The sequence below is a fragment of the Tyto alba genome, unplaced genomic scaffold (genome assembly GCF_018691265.1).
Source record: "Tyto alba isolate M040663 unplaced genomic scaffold, T.alba_DEE_v4.0 Super-Scaffold_5, whole genome shotgun sequence".
Classification (NCBI taxonomy): domain Eukaryota; kingdom Metazoa; phylum Chordata; class Aves; order Strigiformes; family Tytonidae; genus Tyto; species Tyto alba.
The window spans coordinates 13,308,941-13,329,148 of record NW_024881326.1 but is presented as its reverse complement, the minus strand read 5'-3'; the positions used below and the strand labels follow the sequence as shown (position 1 = coordinate 13,329,148).

At 49.8% G+C, this 20,208-nt stretch overlaps 1 protein-coding gene across 2 annotated transcripts in view; it reads left to right on the top strand.

Moving 5' to 3' along the window:
* The window catches only part of OPHN1 (oligophrenin 1), a 67,314-nt gene extending 49,976 nt beyond the window's left edge, over positions 1-17,338 (top strand). Inside the window, exons 15-24 of one of the 2 annotated variants that reach the window (XM_042807084.1) lie at positions 141-225; positions 578-636; positions 1,719-1,824; positions 3,626-3,785; positions 7,910-8,057; positions 9,249-9,545; positions 12,035-12,200; positions 13,709-13,759; positions 14,567-14,617; positions 14,994-17,338. In XM_042807084.1, coding sequence (XP_042663018.1) covers positions 141-225; positions 578-636; positions 1,719-1,824; positions 3,626-3,785; positions 7,910-8,057; positions 9,249-9,545; positions 12,035-12,200; positions 13,709-13,759; positions 14,567-14,609 — 1,115 coding nt within the window. In that variant the 3' untranslated portion in view covers positions 14,610-14,617; positions 14,994-17,338. Of the gene's footprint in view, positions 1-140; positions 226-577; positions 637-1,718; positions 1,825-3,625; positions 3,786-7,909; positions 8,058-9,245; positions 9,546-12,034; positions 12,201-13,708; positions 13,760-14,566; positions 14,618-14,993 lie in introns of both variants that reach the window. The other variant, XM_032995913.2, reaches the window with a different exon arrangement.
* Positions 17,339-20,208: the final 2,870 nt, after the last annotated feature.

Here is a 20,208-nt window from a genome sequence, read left to right as displayed (position 1 = left end):
CCAACCATGCTAATCAGCAACTTTCTTCATGTGCTGCTGTACCTTCCTTCGTCTCGAGAGCATACCCTCCCTGAGAGCGTGTTATTTATTAACAGACTCAAAATGGACCTTATTTTAAAGCCATTTTGTTCTTCCTCCAGATCCAAAATGTCCAGGGGATGTGGATCTTCAAAGCGGCGACTGGGACATCAAGACAATTACCAGCTCACTGAAGTTTTATCTCAGGTAGCACTGCAGGTCACACCTGCCCTGAGTGGGCCAAGGAGCTTGGGGCTGATCCAGGCGAAAAGCAAAGTGAACTACCAGATGTTAACATCTGGCTGTGGAAAAGGATAAAGACGTGATGAAGGCTTTGGGAAGAGGAATGGATTTTATTTTTTTTTGAAAAATGTTTCTGTTGTAGAAATCCCACATCCTATGGGGAAAGCAGTTTAAATAATACTGGCTGGGGTGGGAGATGCCGTCAGGAACCAGTGGTGCTGGAGAGCAAGCAAGTTTGCCCATTGGTCCTTCAAGATCAGTCATGAGTGGGTCATGCTGCCCTGCCAGAGCTCAATTTTCTTTCTGGTTATTGCAGGAACCTGTCTGAACCTGTCATGACGTACAAGCTCCACAAAGAGTTGGTCCTGGCTGCCAGTAAGTCCCACAGCTGCCCTGTTGACAGTCCCTCACCCTGCCCTCCCCAGCCAGTCTACATCAAAATTGCCTGACAGAGCTCTGCCAGCCTGACACTGGGGTGTCCGGCCGCTTCCCCCTGAATGCCCCCCTCTTCTGAGTGCTTAATTGTGCCATGGAGGTGGTGATATTTCTTCCCTTCTTCCCTTGGCTATTGCAGTGATCTTTGCTCTAACATGGTTTCATACTCTCTGAGGGTTTGGGGATGCCAACTAACCTGAAATCAGCACAGGTGTCCCAGAAGAATCATTCCTCAATAATATTAATACATTTATTTTAAAACCTGTGAGGGAATGGGATGCACTGTTGTCATGCAGATAGATAGATGCTCCCTTTAGGTTGTGAAGTTTGTCCTGGGATGTTGAATCCAAAGTGTCTATGAGTACATGAAAGGCATTTTTCTGCACAGCTCTTGGGACTTCATTAATTTTCAGAAATGGTTAAACCAGTGATGGCTGGGTATGTGCAAAACCATAATCCCTTCCCTACCCTCCCTCAGAAACTTGCACCATTCAACTTCCCAGCTATCAAGATCGCACACTATTCTTTTCACACTGAGTATTTTATTGTTTCTTGATTATTTATGCTTCTAAGGGTGACCTCTTTGGGTCAGGAACACAGTTTTTTTCACTGCATGACATCTTACCATGTTGTTCAGTGTTACAGCTATCTGGTCTGATAAGATACCCAGCAGAGGGGCTGGGAGTTCCCAAGATGTGCTGATGTGCAGGGCGAGGGTATGAAGGGGGGCACCCGACCATGCCCAGCCTGTTTCCCTGGCTGTGCTCAGAGACAGAGTGCGACCCTGAGCTCCCTTTCAAGCTTCGTTTCTTCCTCTTTCCACTTCATTTTGTTTCTCACAATGATTATCCTGTTGCTATGTAATCTCACTTTCCTTCTGCCTCCCATCGTCGGGTTTGGCCAGCCAGCCCTACGTTGCAGAAGGAACAGCTCCTACAGATTTTCTTTGGCTTTATCTTTCTTCTATGTATTTACTTAGAAAGTGATGGGCACAAACTTTTCTTTGTGTTACTTCTTTCCAGAATCTGAAAACCTGGATTACAGGCTGGGAGCCATTCATGCGCTGGTCTATAAACTACCTGACAAGAACAGAGAGATGTTAGAGCTCCTCATACAACACCTCGTCAAGTAAGCAGACTTTTTTTTCTGAAGCCAAAGTAAGGGGAATAATGGAATCATCAGAACAAGCTTGGTTTTTTGTGGCAGGTTTGCAAAATTGTATCCACCACAGTCACCCTAGGAATTTACATTTAGACTGCACAAATGGTATGATTATCCTTGCTACCCGCTGCATTAAGTAATACTTCTCTTTCTAATTGCCACTTTCATCCCCTTTCTGACAAGCACCAAGCAGGAAATAATTTTAAAAAGAAAATACGCTCTGACAGCAGAGCTATAAATTGTCACCTCTCACTCCAGTTAACAAGAACATTAAGTTTGGGGTTTGGTAACAGCTGTAGGATCAGTGCCCATGGGCTGAACATGAAGAGTGCTTTGGTTTTGTCTTCAGCTCTATGGATTCAGTGTTCTAAGCCTTTAGAGCAGCATGAAGGCTTGAGCATGTCAGTCTCTGCTCTCATAGAGGCAAGTTGGACGCTTGGTGGCAGTGAGCAGCGCTGCTTCCACGTGCTTCCACCAGTGAGCAACTTGGTGAAAACCTCTGTTACTTAATGACAAGGGCACCAGGACTCCATTAGGAAATGGGAATTTTCCTGCCTCCTTGTCACACCGAATGCGAAGGCTCAGTGTGGAAGCTCTGCCCTCTCCACCCCAGGGAGGAGCAGGGGCACAGCAGGGAGAGAGGCTTGTGATGAGCCATGCTGAAGCTCAAAAGCAAGGGATCAGTCTGTGTGCAGATCAGAAAGCACGAGGGCTTGCAGATGCAATGGCTTTTGCATGACAGGGTTTGCTTTGGGCCTTTGGAGAAGTCGTTTGCAGAACTGGACTGTTTCAGAAATAAGCAGGGCTGATCTGGGATTGTCATGCCCTGATACTCGAAGGCGAGTGCTTGGTCCTCAGTGCCATGTCCTCTCTTTGGGGTGAGGAGGCCTGGCTGGGGCATCCTGCCTGCAACTCAATTCCAGCCTTCCATGCACATGTTTGTGTGGTTTTTAGAAACCTTTCTGCCTAAGTGGCAGAGCTGAGAGTGTCTGGCGTGCAGTCTGATGAAGCTAATGCTGTACTTGTGGTCACTGTGTTTATTCCTTAAAGTGTTTATGCTTAAATTCTGTTCCCTCTCCGCTTCGTGCTGACAGAAACCTCTCTAACACCAGAGCTACAGGGCAAACCCAGAATTTATTACATGCCAGCATTGGCATCTCTCTCTTCTGGTCCATTTCTGGAAACAGTTAGTGCCCACCTAGGTAGTTAGTACTTCAGTCAGCAGTTGGTGCTTCTCCTCAGGCTTGCACATTCCTCCAAAGCTTGAAGTCTGCTGGAGAGAGAGCTCTCTGTTCCGTGAAAACGGCCATTCTTTCAGAAAGAAGATGCTGTGTAGAGATTTACTGAAAACCCCTGAAGTGTGGTCCCCATTCAGTCCTCCCGTTTCGGAGAGAGGGAAAATTAAAGCCAAAAGTCAGTTCTGGATAAATAGGATATTCTGATTTAAATGATTCCTTTTGTGTATAGCTTGTGCAAATGGCTTTTGATTGCAGAGTTAAAAGGGGAGCTGGAAGTGGGAAGGGATCAAATAAAAATGCTGTCAGCGTGTTGCTCTCCCAAACAGTTGTCCTAGCCAAACATGCGTGTTATACCACCTAGAGACATGTCTTATCTCTGGTAGGATAAGGAACAAATTCTCCTGAAACAAAATGAAGAAAATTGAATGACTGATTCTTACTGTATCCTTTTTTATTGATTGGAATAAGATCTGTTTGTAAAAAAACTAAACCAAACCAAAACCTATCCCTTCTTTCCCTCCTCTCCGCAGCGTATGTGAGCACAGCCGAGAGAATCTGATGTCACCATCTAACATGGGGGTGATATTTGGACCTACCCTCATGCGAGCACAGGAGGACACCGTGGCAGCAATGATGAACATCAAGTTCCAAAACATAGTAGTTGAGATCCTCATCGAGCACTTTGGGAAGGTACAGGTGGCAGCCCCGGGAGCACCTCCGTGCAGCTCCTGGCTGCTCCATCATGTTCGTGCAAACTGTTGCTGTGGCAACGATGTAGAGCTCTGGCTCCTTTTTCTAGAGTCTCCTTAGGGGCGTGAATTTTTTTTAATATGATATACTGTTCTGAAATGCTTGAGAAGGAAAGAAAAAGTGTAGCAGATATGTTCCTCGCTGTTGCCGTTAGCTAGTTCCAAAGGAAACCCTGGATCTAGGGATTTTTGCTTTTCTTTTTAGATAGGAGGAATGTTCATTGAAAAAAACCCCAATATTCTGTGCCTGGACATTACAGGACTTTATGTTTTCCTTTGCTGAAGACAGGAACTAGACCAGAGCATAACTGGTTTCAACAGGCACAGTCCAAGATGAGACACTATACAACTAATAATGCAAGGGAAAAAAGCCCAAAGCAGACAAGTATTGAAAGGCCGATGAAAATAATTCAGCTGTACATACAATCCATTCAGATCCAGGTGTAGGGATGGTGCGGGCAAGTCTGGAGAGGGAAGCTGCTGCCTGGGCTGGAACTGTCAGAGGAGACTTCAGGAGGCGGCCGGTGCCTGTCGTGTTGGGGCAGTGCTCTCCACAGGTCTGTGCACCCTGGCAAGGGCTCCATGGGATCTTTGCTGAATATTTTTGTCTGAGAACACTGAGTAAATGCACAGCCTGGGTTAGTCTGCTGTGGTGGGTACTGGAGATTCACATGTAGACAACAGTATTTTCTCATGGCATTTTGTCTCCTGATAGAAAGCAGAATATTCCACTGTCTTCTGTATTAGTGCTTTCTCCTTGTGATATCTGATACAATGGGTTAGGGTTTTCAGGGTGGCTGGAGGATGAAAGAGCTGTATGTTAATATTTAAAAGCTTGAGCAACATTTTCATTCAGATCAGTACACCAGGGACCAGATTGCTTTCCTGATAACAACGCTAGGGTTGAAGGAGTGAGTTTGGTCCTTCAGCTTTTCATAATAGTTTACATCACAGAGTGTCCAAACAGTCTCTGATGTAGAAGAGGGGAAAGTTTGAAGCCATCACTTAAAGGATGTTGCTTGGTGTAGGGAGGATGGGGTAGCACTCCCAGCTCACAGACAGTGCAGCACACATGCAGAAGTGAAGCTCCCTTTTCAGGAAAGGAAGAGGAGGCTGAAGCTGGAATAACAGGGTTCTTGCAAAATTGGATGTGGAGTTGGAGCAACTGAACAGGGGCCAGATGGGTGGTGTGGGAGTGGGTTATGGTGCTGAGGATTGAAACCAGAGAAATGTGATGAGAGATCTCAGAGGGACTTTTTGAGTACCTGCACAAGAAGCTCGTGGGTCTCTGTGAACACTTTTAATAAGTTCCCGCAGAAAAACAGTGTATCACTTGTGTGTTGGGATCCTTGCACAACTTGCTCCAGAACTGAGCCTCTGTTCTTGTACAGCCTGTAGTGCAGGCTGAGTCAACACACCATTTACACTGCCACCTCTAAGAGCTGGAATTAAATCTTTAATTAAGCCAGATATCTCTTTGCTTGCTTTTAATTTCTTCAGTGATAAGGTTGTTAGTAACATTTATTAGATTGAGCTTGTAAGTTCAGCATCAGCCTTCAGCTCACACATGAGCAAACACTTTAAATGAGTCTGGAGGAGGAGAGGGGTATGGTTTATATGGTGCAATATGAAGACTCTAAGAACAAAGTAACTATTCATGAAGTCTTTGTGGATAATTACTGTTTCCACAGCTTATATTTCAGTGCCATGGTTAAATAAGTTGATTGCTCTGGAAACACCTTCTTCACTGTACAAACTGTCTAAATATGAGGATCTGTCAATATCTTTGTTCCTTCAAGTTGTTTAACTTAGATTTTCATTTAGAAGGCAGAGGCAGAGGCTGCACCCACGTCTTAGCATGATTTTCAGATGTTGAAAAGCATCTTGCAAAAACAGCATTCTGTGGTTACCTGTATAAGCAGCCATGGGGAACGTAACACTTCTTTTTCTTTAAAAAACAGTATTGGATTCTTGTAAATATGTAGGAATGAGGTTGATGTTTCCAAAAATTTGGCCTGCTGCAGGTAATATTTTGCTATTTTAATACACATGAGTTGTTGCTTTTAATCACAGGCTGTTAATGTCACAGCAAATTCCTCTGAATCCAGGCAGGGGGAATGTACCGGACCTTGTATTCTGGAGTAGAGAAAATGTACTGCCCCTACAAAGGGCAGAGCATCTGTTGACATTAAGCATCAGCAGCCACGCCATGTCACTGAATCGGGGGAGCAAAGCAGCTGAAATGACCCGACTGGAGTTTGGAGCTTGTCTGGGTCTTTGCCCTGAATGTGTTGTTCCTCCTCTCTCTGTGCAGAGTAGGACAGGCTAAGTCAGGAGCAAAGCCCAAGCCTGAGCACATGGTATTTATGCTGAGCCTCCTGAGTGGAAGCCTGGGCAGACGAGGCTAGTGCAGTTCAGGTCCGACCTTGCCCCTGTGCTGCCCAGGTAAGGGAGGTGTGGGGAAGCTCGGCTGCCAGTGCCCACCCTCGCTGTGGTACACACTACCTGGTCTTTGGGAGTCAGGAGGTTAAAGTGGGGTCATTTGTCTCTCTCATCCCCCCATCTTGATTTCCCAGAACTGCTCTTTGGCTCGGAGAAGACAGAATATGTTTTTGGTTTGAATTATAAAAATGACGTACTTAATCAAATCAGAATGTTAAATTTCTTCATTTAAAAATTTTTCTGGGTAACACAATAAAATTGTTCTTCCATAACAACGTGTGTACCGAGGGAGCAGTGACTCTGCTCGTCGATGGGTCTGGCACCAGCTCTCATCCTCTGGGCTTGAGCTGTCTCGTGCCGACAGCCGTGAAGGGCCAGATCCGCGTTCCCCCAGGTCGAGCAGCACAGTCTCGGGTCTCAGCAACTTGTGCCACCCTGCCCATAGTAACTCACTCTTTAAAGCCTGATATAAATTCAATTACTACCCACAGGGAAAACACAAGAGTTTTGGTTCTTAATGCGGTGTTTCAGATCTTCAAGAGACTGCCTGGAAGCTTAATTCTTTTTCAGCTCTTTAAAAAAAAACCACTGATATAAATAAGAACCTCTAAATTAAAGCCAACCAAATAGGTGCCGTATGACCAGTGAGAAAAGGAGATACAACTCCTTAGCAGCATTGTTTTTATGCCAGTATTTCATCCAAGATAATTTCACAGTGCCACACACTTCATTGTAAGCCAAGAGGTGAAGCATTTTTTAATGTTCAATCTAAAACAATGCTGTGGTTTGTTCGGCTGCTTTCTGTAGATTGTATCGCCTCGCTGGTGTGGAAAACTTTATGTTTCTCATAAACTGTCAGTTTCAAAGCTTCCTTCATCTGCTCCAGGATAATTTGCTTGTACATATTTTATCTGTATTTGCGGTTTTGCTGCATTAAATAGTTTCGTGCGTGGGTGTGCAAAGTGCAGAGCAGGCAGCCTGTCCGTAGGAAAGCCCGTGGCAGGACACATCTGCAGAGCCAGAGCTCAAGCACCGGCCCTGCTCCAGCCCCGGCAGCCGGGGCTTTCCCGGGTGCTGCCAACCCTTGAGAGCAGCTGGTGGGCACCGTCCGCCCCTCTCCAGAGAGGCTGGAGGAGCCGGGGTTGAGGGCTGGAGCAAACAGCTGCAAGGGCTCTGCCCTCTGGTCTGGGTGGTTTTGGAGCAGCCCTGGCTTTTCCAGCACCTCCTGCGTCAGTCTGAGGTGACTTGGGCCGTGGACGGTTTCTGTGCCTGCCAGAGAGCGGAGAGGAGCGGGGCAGCCCTTGGCAAAGGCAGTGAGTGGGTGGCCACTTGCCACGCAGGAGCTGAGCCTTTGCTCCTGGCGTGGCTCAACCCCCAAACCCCTTCCCAGAGCCGAGGAACCTGACGGCTGCGAGCACAGCCGTGGCAGGCTGTCCTCAGGGGGCTGCCCGCCATGTCGGCATGGCGCCTGGCCTGCTGGGGGCTGGGCAGGGCCCTGGGGAAGGTGGCGGTGGCGGCCACCATCCACCCACCTCTGTGCTGGGCGGGTGGACCTTCGGCTGGAGGTGAGGCAGCAGCCTCTTCGTGTCGGGCTGGGCCGTCTAAATGTGTCTGCCTTTACAGATCTACTCCGGCCCTCCAGAAGACACCACACCCCCACCGGTGCCTCCTCCCAGGGTGGCTGCCCGGCGGCACAAACCCATCACCATTTCCAAACGTCCTCTGAGGGAAAGACCCGTCTTCTTTGGCGCTTCTGTGGAAGAAAGTGGAGGTCAGTCCAGCTGTTCACCTGCCTCTCACCCCTCCTGTTTCTTTTAACACCTTTCCAGGAGTAATGCAGATAACAACGGCAGGACTGTACTTCCCAGGCTGCGAGCATGGCAGACAGTGAGGTCTTTTGTTCAGTGAGGAAGGAAAGCAAAAAAATACTCGCGCATAGGTTGCATCACCTCACAACTCACACTCCGTGGGGCATTTCTTTTTTTGTAGTGTTTTCCATTAGATAAGCTAAGACCAATTCTTGCGCATGAGAAGCCCAGTGGAAAGGTTTTGCGGCTTCAGAGGCAAAAATGCAAAGTGATGGAAATAAACTGAGTAGCAGAGTTGGTGGGATGGGAGTGAATGTGCCTGGGCTGGGGGTGGGCTGCACACTGCTGGAGTCTTGTCCCCCCAGAGTGCATCAGTCCCAAGAGGGTCTGCAGGGCTGGCTCAGCCACTGGTGATTCTGCATCCACAGGAAGAACACTGGAGCACTTTTTCAGATCTCAGAGATAGTATTTTCTAGGCCAACTACAACTCTGCTGTTAAATTAATTTGATTGTAGGGAAATTCTAAGGCCCTTATTACCATGTTGAAGGGCACATCAATTTAAAATCATGTTTCTCTCTGCACCCAATTTGCTCTAATTGTTGTTGCAAGCTGTGCCCTAGATCACCAAAGAGATGAAAAGTCTTTTTCTCTGTTACGATTTTCAGAGCTTTGATGATGTTTTAGGCTTAATACTACAGGTATACATTTTGGCACTGGGAAAACATGAAATTGCTCTTTAAAATCACAAGACTGCTTGTGTAGTTAGAGAGGGCCTTGCATTTAAATGTTTCTCTGAACTCAAAGCAGAAGCAGTAGCTTTTGACCGCACCAAGGTTGCAGGGTGCAACTAGTTTCATAGGAGTGCTTCTGCATCCTGTGCCTGGGTCTCTAGAACAGCAAGAGGGATGAGGCCAAAGATTTTATCAGTTTTCTTTCTTCCTCAGCATTTGCCCGTGCCACCTGCTATTTGTGTTTTGCTCAGGGTGAGGGTCTGTCGATCCCCCGCTGCACCCCGCAGGCATGCTTGTCCCTCGGTACCGCAGGAGCGGTGCAGCTCTGGGGCAGAGCTCCGCACTGCCGCGGGGCAGAGACCACCACACCTCTGCGATGCTTCCTAACCCGGTGGCTGTCTGTCCCCTTGGCTCCGCAGCAGACCGGCACGCCCAGACCCCCAACGGCAGCGGCGGCACGGAGGCCCCCAAGCCGCTGCACCGCAGCCGCCTGCCCGCACCCCGGCCAGGGGGGGACGAGCCGGGGCGTCCCCCCACCGAGGGCCGGCCTGACCCACGTGCCGAGGCAGAGGTGGGGAAGCTGGTGGCCAGGATGCAGGATGGAGGAGTGAAGCCGGCCAGCAAGGCTGCCAACGGGGTGGTGGCCAGCCCTGCCCTGAGGAACGCCACGCTTCAGGCCAGGAGACCGGCTCCCCGGCCAGGGATCTACAGCAGGGAGGGTGAGTGTGCGCCGGGGTCCCAGCTGAAGCGAGGCAGAGGAGTGCCATTTCCCTGGGGAAGGCTCAAGGTGCCCAAGCCAGCCCTCCCCACTGCGCATCGTGCACTGGGACGGTGGGAGCAGGTGGTGGGCTTCTCACCTCAGTCCTGATGTAGCTCAGCAAGAGGAGCTGGGAGGCCAGAATAGCTGGAGATGTGGGCATGGGCCAGCAGCCCGAGGGTTTGATCCAGCCTTGACTTCCCGAGTTGCCCCTTTTTATTTCAGTGGCTACTTTTGGTCGGTGGCTTCCTGGGGGTGTGGCTGCTGCAGGGTTTTGGAGCAGCCTGCAGAGCCCAGTGCTGGTGCCAGTGCTGCCTCTCCTCTGCTGAGCCAGGCAGGTGCCACAGGTGTCCGATGAAGCAGGCTTTCCGTGCGGTAGCTGAGCCTTTGCATCTGCAGAGCTCGACCTAGCACAGTGGACTCATAAAATACAGGCTCGAGAAGCAATATATAAAGAACATTAAACCTGAAGCAATTTGTACCCAGTCTAAGCAGCTGTAAGCACTCTGGATTGTCAGCGTTCTCCTCATCAGAGACAAGGAAAATGGCACGAGTCACTTATACATTTTAATTTCTGATCATTTTATCTGTCAGGCTGACTGTGACAGGTTCTGGCTTACCAAGGCTTTCCTGGGAACATTTATTTCAACAGTTCATCCGTTGCCATTAGATATAAATAATTGTTATTATTTGTATTCTCATAAGTGTTATACATAAATTTATAATATGTAGAAATAATTAGTTTGGGGCCTGATCTGAGTTGGCGTTGTCCATTTCAGTGGAGGAAGGCAGGTCTATGTGTCTGCAGACATTCTTCCCTACAACACCAGGGAGCAGGCTGCAGGGCAGCACTCGTTGCTGTAACAGCAGGTATTTGGTGCTGAGCTTTATAAAATACTCCAGACAATGGTCATAATAAAAGACATATTGCTTTCTGCAGTTTGCCAGCTTTTCCTATGTACTTTCCAGCACTTTTCACATGCTGTCATACCCTGATGGCTTCACAGTCCTGTATTTAGAAAATAAAAACCAGGCTGCATTCTTGACAAATGACTCCCGTGTGCAATGGAAAGAAGAAAGGCCCGGCTGGGTAGCACAAACATCAAATTAATCTGACTGGTACTACTGGCTTTAATTTAAATTTGTCACATAAATGGTAGGTGGAAATCTGCTTTTGGAAGAATAAGATAGCTTTTAAAATTGGCTTATACATTAACGGCATTTAGTGCTTCCAAGTTTTATGGTTTTGCATTATCACACATAGCGTGCTGACAGCATGTCCTAGAGACACAGCATAATAAAACTGGATGTGTTGATTCTTGGACACATGTATATAAAAGAACACCAAAGTAGTAATAAAGTTGTATTACATCTGTGTTGATACTTGCAAATTAGTGCTAGAACACTGTATTGAGGTTTAAGGTGCACAGTTTGGGGATAATTTGGAAAAACTGGAGAAACCACGAAGTAGCATAGGTGAAAGGATTAGAAAACAGGCCTTTTACTGAGAAATTCAAGTTATACTGCTTACCAGGGAGAAAATTTAGGATCAGAACTTACAAATACAAAATTACAAATTTACAAATTTACTGAAGAGGGTTGGTTAAGGACTAGTGTTTGAGCTAGCACACCAGGGTATAATAAGGTTCAGTAACTAAGGAGTTGACAAAGCCTTGGTTAAGTAGTTGCAGCAATTAATTATCTTACCAAATAGAGAAACATCTTTGACTTATTTCTAATCAGAAACAGGACTCCCTAGCAGTGGAAATGTCTAAACTGGAAGGGCAGGAACCAAGCCGTTAAGTTGGTTTTGAGCCATATAAATGGCCAGATGAGAGGATCACAAGGGTTGCTGTCCTGCAGAAATGCGCCCTGGAGGTCTGGGCACTGGTGGGAAGGTGCGGGGTCACCAAGGCTCGAGCAAGCAAAATCTTCATGGGTTAAGTGAACAGTGAGGTCAAATGGATCTTGGGGAAGAAAAGCAGCCAAGGCAGGAACTCCTGTGAGCAGAGCAGAAAGCTGGGGGAGAGGACAGGTAGTGCCATGGTCCAGGATAAAAGCTCAGAGAAGCAGCAGCCCCAGACTGCAGGGATCGCAAATTTGTGCTATGCCTCTAGCTTTTGAAGAGCAGCACTACACAGGCTTTGCTTAAGAAAACTTGTTGCCAGGCAATATCATCTTTGCAATCAGCAACTATGTCAAGTTTGTCATCCCAGGGTCCAGCATCAGCCCCTCTTTCTAGTGCCAGAAGGCTGTGCTGGAGCTGGCAGAATGGGAACTGCCTTTTCCTAGGACTCTTTCCCTACATTTTGGCTATTGGCCACTCTCAAAGACAGGATATTGGGGCAGACAGGCAGAACTTAGCCCACTAACTTGTTTAATGCCTCTTCCTAAACATCTAGCCCTCCATCGAAGCTTTGTACTCAGTGTTTGTAATCCTTAACTTTGCAGGCGAGTACGATGGTGTCCCTAAGCCACGATCCCATGGCGATAAGCCTGTGATCACGCGTCCCCCCGTGAGACCTCCAGACCCACCATGCAGGACTCCTGTCCCTCCGAGGCTGGAGCAGAGGCCAGACCTGATATCAGGAACAGCAGAAGAAATGCCTTCATCTGTGTAAGTCAGCAGCCCTCGGCGGGCTTGTGGTACCTGGGGTGGGCAGCTCGGCCTGAGGGAGCTGCTGGCACGCGGAGGCTTGGGGAACGTGTGGCGGGACAGGGCCAGCCTGGGTGGCAGGAGTAGGAGCTGGTGTCACCTGCTGGGAGTTTTGGAAGAGGAGGAGGAGAAGTAGCACGTTGGTTTCCCACACGAGTGGCATACAATGGCTGGAGCCCATGGACGTCCCCTTCGACACGGGTGCAAGCGCGGGTTGGAACGTCACACTGAAAAGCTGCTCAGAAGTCATGGCCTGGGAGGAGAGTGTGGCCATAGCAAAGGCAAACACACGCAGGAAAAGCAAAGCTCCAAACCTTCTCAAGTACAGCCCTGAGGCTGAGATTTGTCCCATCACCTTCTCTGTTATTTTTCATGTCAGTGGAGCTGGAGAGCCCCTCCCTGCCTGGCTCTGAGCAAGCCTCTCAAATGAAACACTTCCCAGGGAAGGACAAGATCCAGCTTGGATCTCTCTTAAGGAAACTGGATGGCGTTCAGCTTTATCATCAGATCTCTTTCAGATTTTAAAGAGACAGAAACCCTGCTGGCTTCAATGGGAATTCAAAATAAGAAAGAAAGGGTGACTGAATACACAGGGATCTCAGCCCAGCAGCCAGGGCGGATTGGTGGGGAGGCTGTAACCTGGGTGCTGCCGCGCAGCTCACTGCTGCTGCACATCCACCGAAGACGCGCCTTTCGTTCCCCTGCCCTCCTAGCAAGGCAGCACCCCAAGTCTGCGCTAACGCCCCTGGCCCGGTGCTTTGCCACTGCGCCGCAGCCCTGGGCTGTGCAGGGGCCACCCCCAGGGCCTCACCCTGCCCGTGTAGTGACACGAGGTGCAAAAACACTGGTCGTGAACTGAAGCGTTTCTGTGCTGTGGGAGCCCCACAGCCTGCGAGGGCCGGTGTCCAGCAGCAGTCCCGGGGGAAACGCCTGCCTGGGGGAGCTCCCGCGTTCACTCTGCGGAGAGCCCCCCATACAGCCACGCTGCGCAGCCGATCCACGTCCTGCGTGCTCACTCCTTAGTCCTTGAAAGGCGCCACAAGGTTCAGCTCTGTGCCTGCTGGGCAGGAGCAGGCCTTGCCTTTGCTTGCCTGAATCGCCTCTTAGAACTTTTCTTTCTGTGAGGACAGCTGGAAGCTAAATACGAAGCACATAAAAACTGAAGGAGAGGCCATAAAAAGTGACAGATGCAGGTTTATAAGCCAGCATGTAGGGTTATAAACAAGAGCATGGAAATAAGCAGCTTAGCTAAAAGCAACCAAGGGCTTCCTGGCCAGGGCAGTGTGAAGGCAGAGGGGAATGGAGCTGGCACTGCAAGGAGCACAGCTGCCTTGGCAGAAAAGGTATCATTCAAAAGTGTTTGTCTTCAGTATCTGCTAATGCTACTGCTCTTTTCCGTGGCACAGATGAGATCTAATTAGCAAATTGCCTTATCGGATAGCTGGAGTGACCTCTCGTTCTCTTTGCAGGGTGGCTTCTAGGACAAAGTTCTTTGAGACAGCTTCCCGAAGAACAAGCAAGTAAGTCTGGCACTGGGAAGTTGGCATGTGAATAACAGCAGCCCTGCTGCGTAGGGTGCTCCCTCTGAGGCAGAGCAAGTCACCTCGGGAAGCCCTGGCCCTGACCTTTCTTGCCTCTTGTACTCGTGGGCAGAAGATGGGTCTCAGCTGAAATGCTGGAACTAAACAAAGAGCACAAAGTGTAAAATGTGAATCCAGATACAAACTTGATAAGTTAAATGTAAATCTGCCAAGTACTAAATATATCTATGGATTCCTTTTATCTTGTGTGCGGATCTAAGACAGCGTAGTGCATGTTGTACTTCTCAGCCTTTGTGAAGAGCAGAGGTAAGATAGTGGGAGAGATGAGGAGGACTGGTTAGATCACAGCAGCTGATCAGAGCTGTGAGACCAGAAAGTGGAAGGTCCTACACACAGTGTATGTGGAGGCATAGCTCCTCCACAGAGAGGTACAGTGTGATGGAGTGATAGCTTGGGCACCAAAGCCTTTGGGCTGGGCTGGGATGACAGGGCTTTGAATTGCAAGCATTGTGCCTTGTGGCAGCAGATTTCAATTTTAATATCACCTGCGCAAATAAACTTCAGCTTCCTGCTTTTAAGGTTCACCAACCTCTGCCAAAAGTGCGAGCAGATTTGCATTAAGTCTGATAAATGTTGTCTGCTAGTGTTGACAGCGAGTTCACTTCTTACATTGAAAAATATGTCCCTCACCTGACTGTTACCCAGCCATCTATTTAGATTTGTGGATCTCAGCTTCTTAATGGCATTAATTTTTTTTTCTGTTTTCTTCTACTTCCTTATACACAGTTCTTCATCACCACAAGGCAGGATCCCAGGTGATGAGAGCTGAGGCTAAAGGTACGTGTTTACGACAATAAATCAAATAATAAACCAAAAGTACACATGTAACATAAATTCAGCGCCTATGGGGTGGTGGGTGTCCATTGGAGGCAATGGAAATCTCAAAAGAAAGATGAGGAGAAATGCCCTTCCTGTAGGAGACCCTTGCAGAAGGAATGGTAATGACTAGAGGTGGGCCATGCTCTTTGCTGGGGGTGGTAGTATGGCAGGGTGGAGTAAATCAGCCTGCTCTGCCCTTCCCGAGCCTTCTCAGGGTAAATGTGAGCGCTGTGCAGAGGGTGGTGCCGAGATCAGGGCTTGCTCTGGTGGTGGTTTTGCCATCACTGATGGTTTTACACTGCTGCACAGAGCATGCCTGGTTTTTTTCTTCCAGACTTTGTAACCACCTTTGTCAGCCCAGCCAGACCCAGGACATTTTCTGTGCTTGTGAAACAGACATGTCACAGCTAAGACTTTTCCAGTTCCAGTGTCCCTGGAGAGCAGCTATCTTACCGGACGATAATTTCAGAGCATGCTGTCGTAAGTGGCTCAAGAAATTAGAAGAGAGGGAGATAACAGTGGAGAGAAGACCCTACCCACACGTTTGTGTTGAACTGTCCTTCCGCCGCTCCTCTCTGCGCAGGCTGTGAAGGATGCTCGTGTGTGCCCTTGCAGGTGACCAGAAGCATTTGCAGGGCTGGGTGAGCACTGACAGGCTGTGGAAGGGACAACAGAGGACAGGAGTGGCTGTCTACCTGCTCACTTTTTGGGGTGACCTTGGACAGACATTGGAGTCAAAACACCAGGGGCTGACTCCCTGTGCTTGGATGCCAGGGTAGAGTGAGTCGAGTTTGGGTTGGCCCCCCTTGCCATGAGAAGCTTCTTCCTTTATGTTATGTTTTCCTCGCTCAGTAAGCTATATTGTGTTTTTCAGTGTGTAGGAGAGCAGTGTATGTTACTGGAAATGCTGCTTGTGCTAAGGCAGGCAGGACAGGAATTGGGGGGACCATTGTGCTTAGCTCTGCAGGACATCTCCTCATCTCCTCCCTGGCATCAGCGTGCCCCTGTGCTGGGAAACTGTGCTGGCAGAGGTGGCTGTGCCGGGAGCCGTGCCCGAGCGGGGATGCCCTGGCTGCGGGTCGCCTTCCCAGGCAGTGCCGGTCAGGTCAGCAACCTCTGAGAGTGTGGCTGGGAGAAGGAGGCGGCAAGCGCTCTTCCTCCTTCTCCTCCTCCTCCTCCTTCTCCCATGTGAGCTATCCTCCCACCAGATCCACTTCCCATAGGCCCACCAGAAAGTTTCTGTCCTGGGGTTTTTCTGGTGGACCAACACAGAGGTGGCGAGGAACTGAAACTCACTGAATATGGGTCGAAGCCCACCATTTTTCTAAGAGGCACCCAGTTTCTGGTTTGCTTGTTGCATTAATTTCCAATCCAAGAGATGTCCAGTCTCTTTCCTCAGCAGTGGCCATGTAGATGATGCCCTTTGGTCTGGAAGTTTTCTCCTAGCCAGGACCACCCCAGTACCCCTGATAACAATAGAGGCCTATTTGTGGTTTGAGCTGACACCAGGGCCCCGTTCCTTAGCTGTAAATAGTCAATGAGCAGCTTCCCTGCTTCCTCCCACCAGCCCAAAGGCAGCTTTCCTCTTTTGAATGATTTTCCTTGGGTGCTGGGAGCATTCCCAAACCAGTGACCAAACATCCCCTTTAGCTGCTTCCTGGGTGCTCCATCCTCTCGAGTGTGCTTTGTGTCCTGCCTGGTGCAGGTTTGCCGGCGGGGTGCTGTGGTCCTTCCCGTGCTGTCTCCTGATGCTTGCCTTGTGTGTGCATCCAGCGCCCGTCTGCTTTAGTGCTGAATGTAATTCTGGCGTTCGCTGGGCGCTCACGTGTCGTGTCAGTGGTGCTTCTGCTCCTTTGGGCTTTGGCGGTGCCCCAGCTGCTCGCTCCTGTACTCCTGCTTTGAACAGTGGCACATAAAAATCGCTTTAAAAAAAAAAAAAAAAAAAATTGAGTGATATCAACACCTAGACTGTATTACACACACCGGCATCTCAGGGCTTTTCAAAGCTACGGTGAGCCCTTTCTGCTGCACCCTCTTGTGAGCAACGGGGAGGTGTGAGCAGCACCGAAACAGAGTGCATCGCGTTTTTCTGATCAGGTATCGAAAAGAGCAGGTAAGAGGGAGCTGCGAGCCAGCGAGTCTGAAGGTAGGAGAGGGGTGCCCTGACCAGCCCAGAGTGGTTGGGAGGCCTCTCCCGCAGCCCCGCATGGAGCCGATTGCCTGCAGCACCCAGTCAGCCCCGGGTTCCTGCTGTGCCCACGCCTGCCCTTTGGTGGCCTCGTTACCTTTTGGGGTGGCTGCCCCAGAGGTGTCACACCAGCGGTTCCTCCACAGAAGGCCAACGTTTCCCAAAACGCCTTCCCCTCCCCGGGCTGGGCTTTGAGCACCCACCGAGGCTGTCGGTTTGGGGAGTGCCTGGGTTTGCGTGGACACGGGTGGCTGTGGTGGTGGCCCCCCAACACCGCCCATGGACACTGCGCAGCGCTGGCACCCGCAGCGCCCGTCCTGCAGGACACGGTGGCTGTGGCAGTGCACAGCCCACCTCGTGCTCGCTGCCCTGCGGGACAGAGCGGGGCTCCGTGGGCAGAAAAATCCAACGGGGTTTGGTTTTAAGTCTGACATTGTGAACAATGGAAGGAAGCAGCTTATTAGAAATATATTTCATTGTGTCCTTTTAAAGTCATTTGTCACATTTGTGTCTGTGCTGGGTTTTTTTTGTCCTCCCTGAGCGCAGCTGGGGACCAGCGGTGGAGCGGCGGTCCGGTGGTGGGTTGTGCTGGTGGAGGGCTGTGGGGCACAATCCTGCTGCAATGCCACAGGAGTGACGGCCAGGAACACGGGATTCACCCCGTGCAGTGTGGCAGGGCCCCCGGCATCAGCTGTCAGAGCTGTTTTGTCATGTAAAAGCATAGATTACTTCAAGTGTTTATAAAGTTTCCATGAAGTAAAAAAAAAAAAAGTCCAAGTGTGTTTTTTTCTTCTTTAAGCAATGCCCAGTGTTGCACATGCTGCAGCCATCCTCTCTCAGGTCCCACGGACAGTGCAGGATCCATCCCAGCACCCTGGGGACGCAGCCGACCCTCCTGGCCAGAGCACACGAGCATGGCTCAGGGCAACAGGTTGAGCACAAACTCCCTTGTTCTGCCTGCTACAGAGAGGCATGTTTGACAGTATGTGTTTTTTGAGTGTTTTCTTATTTTTAACTTCATCTGCCTCTGTCAGCATAAACACCATTCTACTTACTGCAGACATAGCACCAGCTTCTTTCCATCTATCTGGCATCTTTTTCCCCTCCTTATATCTGTTTTCCCATCCCTCTCAACTCTGATCTTGTGACATGCCTTAGCATTCTTTTCAGACTTCTTATTTTTATTTAACAAAAGGCCTCTCGCAGGTCTCTCTCTTAAATGAGTCTTGCAACCTGCTTTTGAGCCTGAATTTACAGAGAATTGCCCAGCCGAGGCGGCCACACGGGAGCCCGCAGCAGCGCGAGGTGCCAGGAGCAGGGGGGTGTTCCTGGAGGATGTGTGGGGTGGGCGAGTTGCCCCCACCGCTCGGCAGCCCGCACGCTGTGCAGGTGGATCATGCTGTGAGATTGTGTGCTGGCCCAAAGAGCCGTGGCAGGATTTACTGCAGCTCTGTGCATTTTGAGAGTCTTAGTTTTTCTTTTCTTACCAAAGAAGAAAATCACCCTCCTGGCAGGGAGCATGAGTGAAAGGCCGATTTCTTCATAGCTAGTGGTGGGCGAGCGCTGGCCGAATCGCACAGTTCATGCATGAGGCCCATGGCATGTGATGTGCAGTGCTTCCTTTGCTCCCTTTTTGATCTTCCTTGTCTCTTCGGCTGGAAAGACTAATCCCAATAACGTAAACTGGCAAGAGCCCATAGTCCCAATCAAATTACTCAGCGCACGACAGGCCAGAGAGCCTGGCAGGCAGCTCTTCCTCAGCTCCTCCAGCCTAACGTGAGTGCTCGCAGGGCTCGAGTGGAGAAACCACTCCCTCGCGAGGACTCAGATCAAATCCATCATTAGGGGAGCTTGGCATGTAGGCAGATGCTCAAACCAGGGGCTGTCAGCTTGGCTGTGGGGTGCCCGGTCTGGCACGGGGGCAGGAGAGGGGCCGGGGGGGTCAGGAGCGGGCAAGCGGCTCTGGCTGGTGCTGGGATTTCTCCTGGAGGTGCTCCATGGCCCCATGTGTCCTGCCTGACACCGGCACGGGCAAAGACATGACCGTGCATGTGTGTGTGACTTTATAAATTAACCTAATCCCATCTTAACCACAGCTAAATTTTGATTAACCTCACAAGCAAGAGTACAGACTGCAAAATCTCATTTCTCTCGTGATTAGAAACCTTCTCCCATTTTTCATCCCAAGAGTATTTGGGGCTGTTATTTCTGAGTTACCTTCGGGGTACTGAAGGACAGGGTGAAGGTCTGTCAGCAATAATTTGGGGAGGGAAATGGTGATAGTTAGCTGGGAACTGCTTACAGGACTGCAGTCGCAGCCAGGAGTGGGAGGTGAAGAGCGAGGCCAGGGCAGTGTGCTGGGAGTGGTGTGGGATGCAAGGAAAGGCTGGATAAAGTGGGCAGGGGCGGGTGGGCTCGGGAGCAGCCCCTGGCTGCCCTGCCATCACCAGACGAGCCGCTTGTCTGGGTCTCGCTGCCGCTGAGGTACCGACCTGCGCCCAAAGGGTCCGGCTGCGGCCGTGGCGGGTACCGTGGGGCCGGCAGACCGTCTCACAGCGTGATCCACCCAGAGTCACCCGGGCTCCGGGCTTGCTGGGTGAGCATAAAATGCTCCAGACCCAGAACTACCAAAAGAGCCTTGTTAAAACTGGAGAAAACCAAGGGCAGCGCTGCAGAGCAGCGGCCGCAGCCCCACGCGTGACATCCCCCTCCGGGAACCTGCCGGGGGGCCACATCCCACCCCCATCCCACCCCACTCCCGTGTCCCGGAGCATCCCCTGCCTGGGACGGACGCCAGGTCTCCATGCCCAGGTGGCACGAGCCGAAAAAGCAGCTTGAGGGCTTTTTTCTTTACATTCTGGCTCCTTGTTCCTCTGAAAAGTTTCCTTTTGGGACTGCAATTTTTCTAGGGATGGATGCCTTCAAAACAACTGTGTTTCAGGGAAAGAAACTGTTTTCTTTTCCCATTAGCCCTTGTATTAAACGATTACAAATTAGAATGATCACCAAGGCACTATCCCAACTATTCTGGTGTCCCAACCCACAGGTGCATGGTTTGCTTTCTCAAGGAAAACATTTTGATTTCATCTGACCGAGAAAAATATTTTCCAGCATAAGTAAAACCTTGTAGGTTCTTATACAGAGAAAAGATATCAAAACAAGAAGTTTCAAAGCTTAAGACTGGGCCTCACTGAAGACTTCCCAGAGGAAGAATTTGGAGAGGTTAAAGGCACACTTCAGTAGACACATCTATATGATAAATTTAGAATTGAAATATACTAAGTGGAGCACTGACATCTTAAATTTATGTGTTGCACAGAGACCCATAAAGGCGCAGGAATCCACCCACACAGGACTTCTT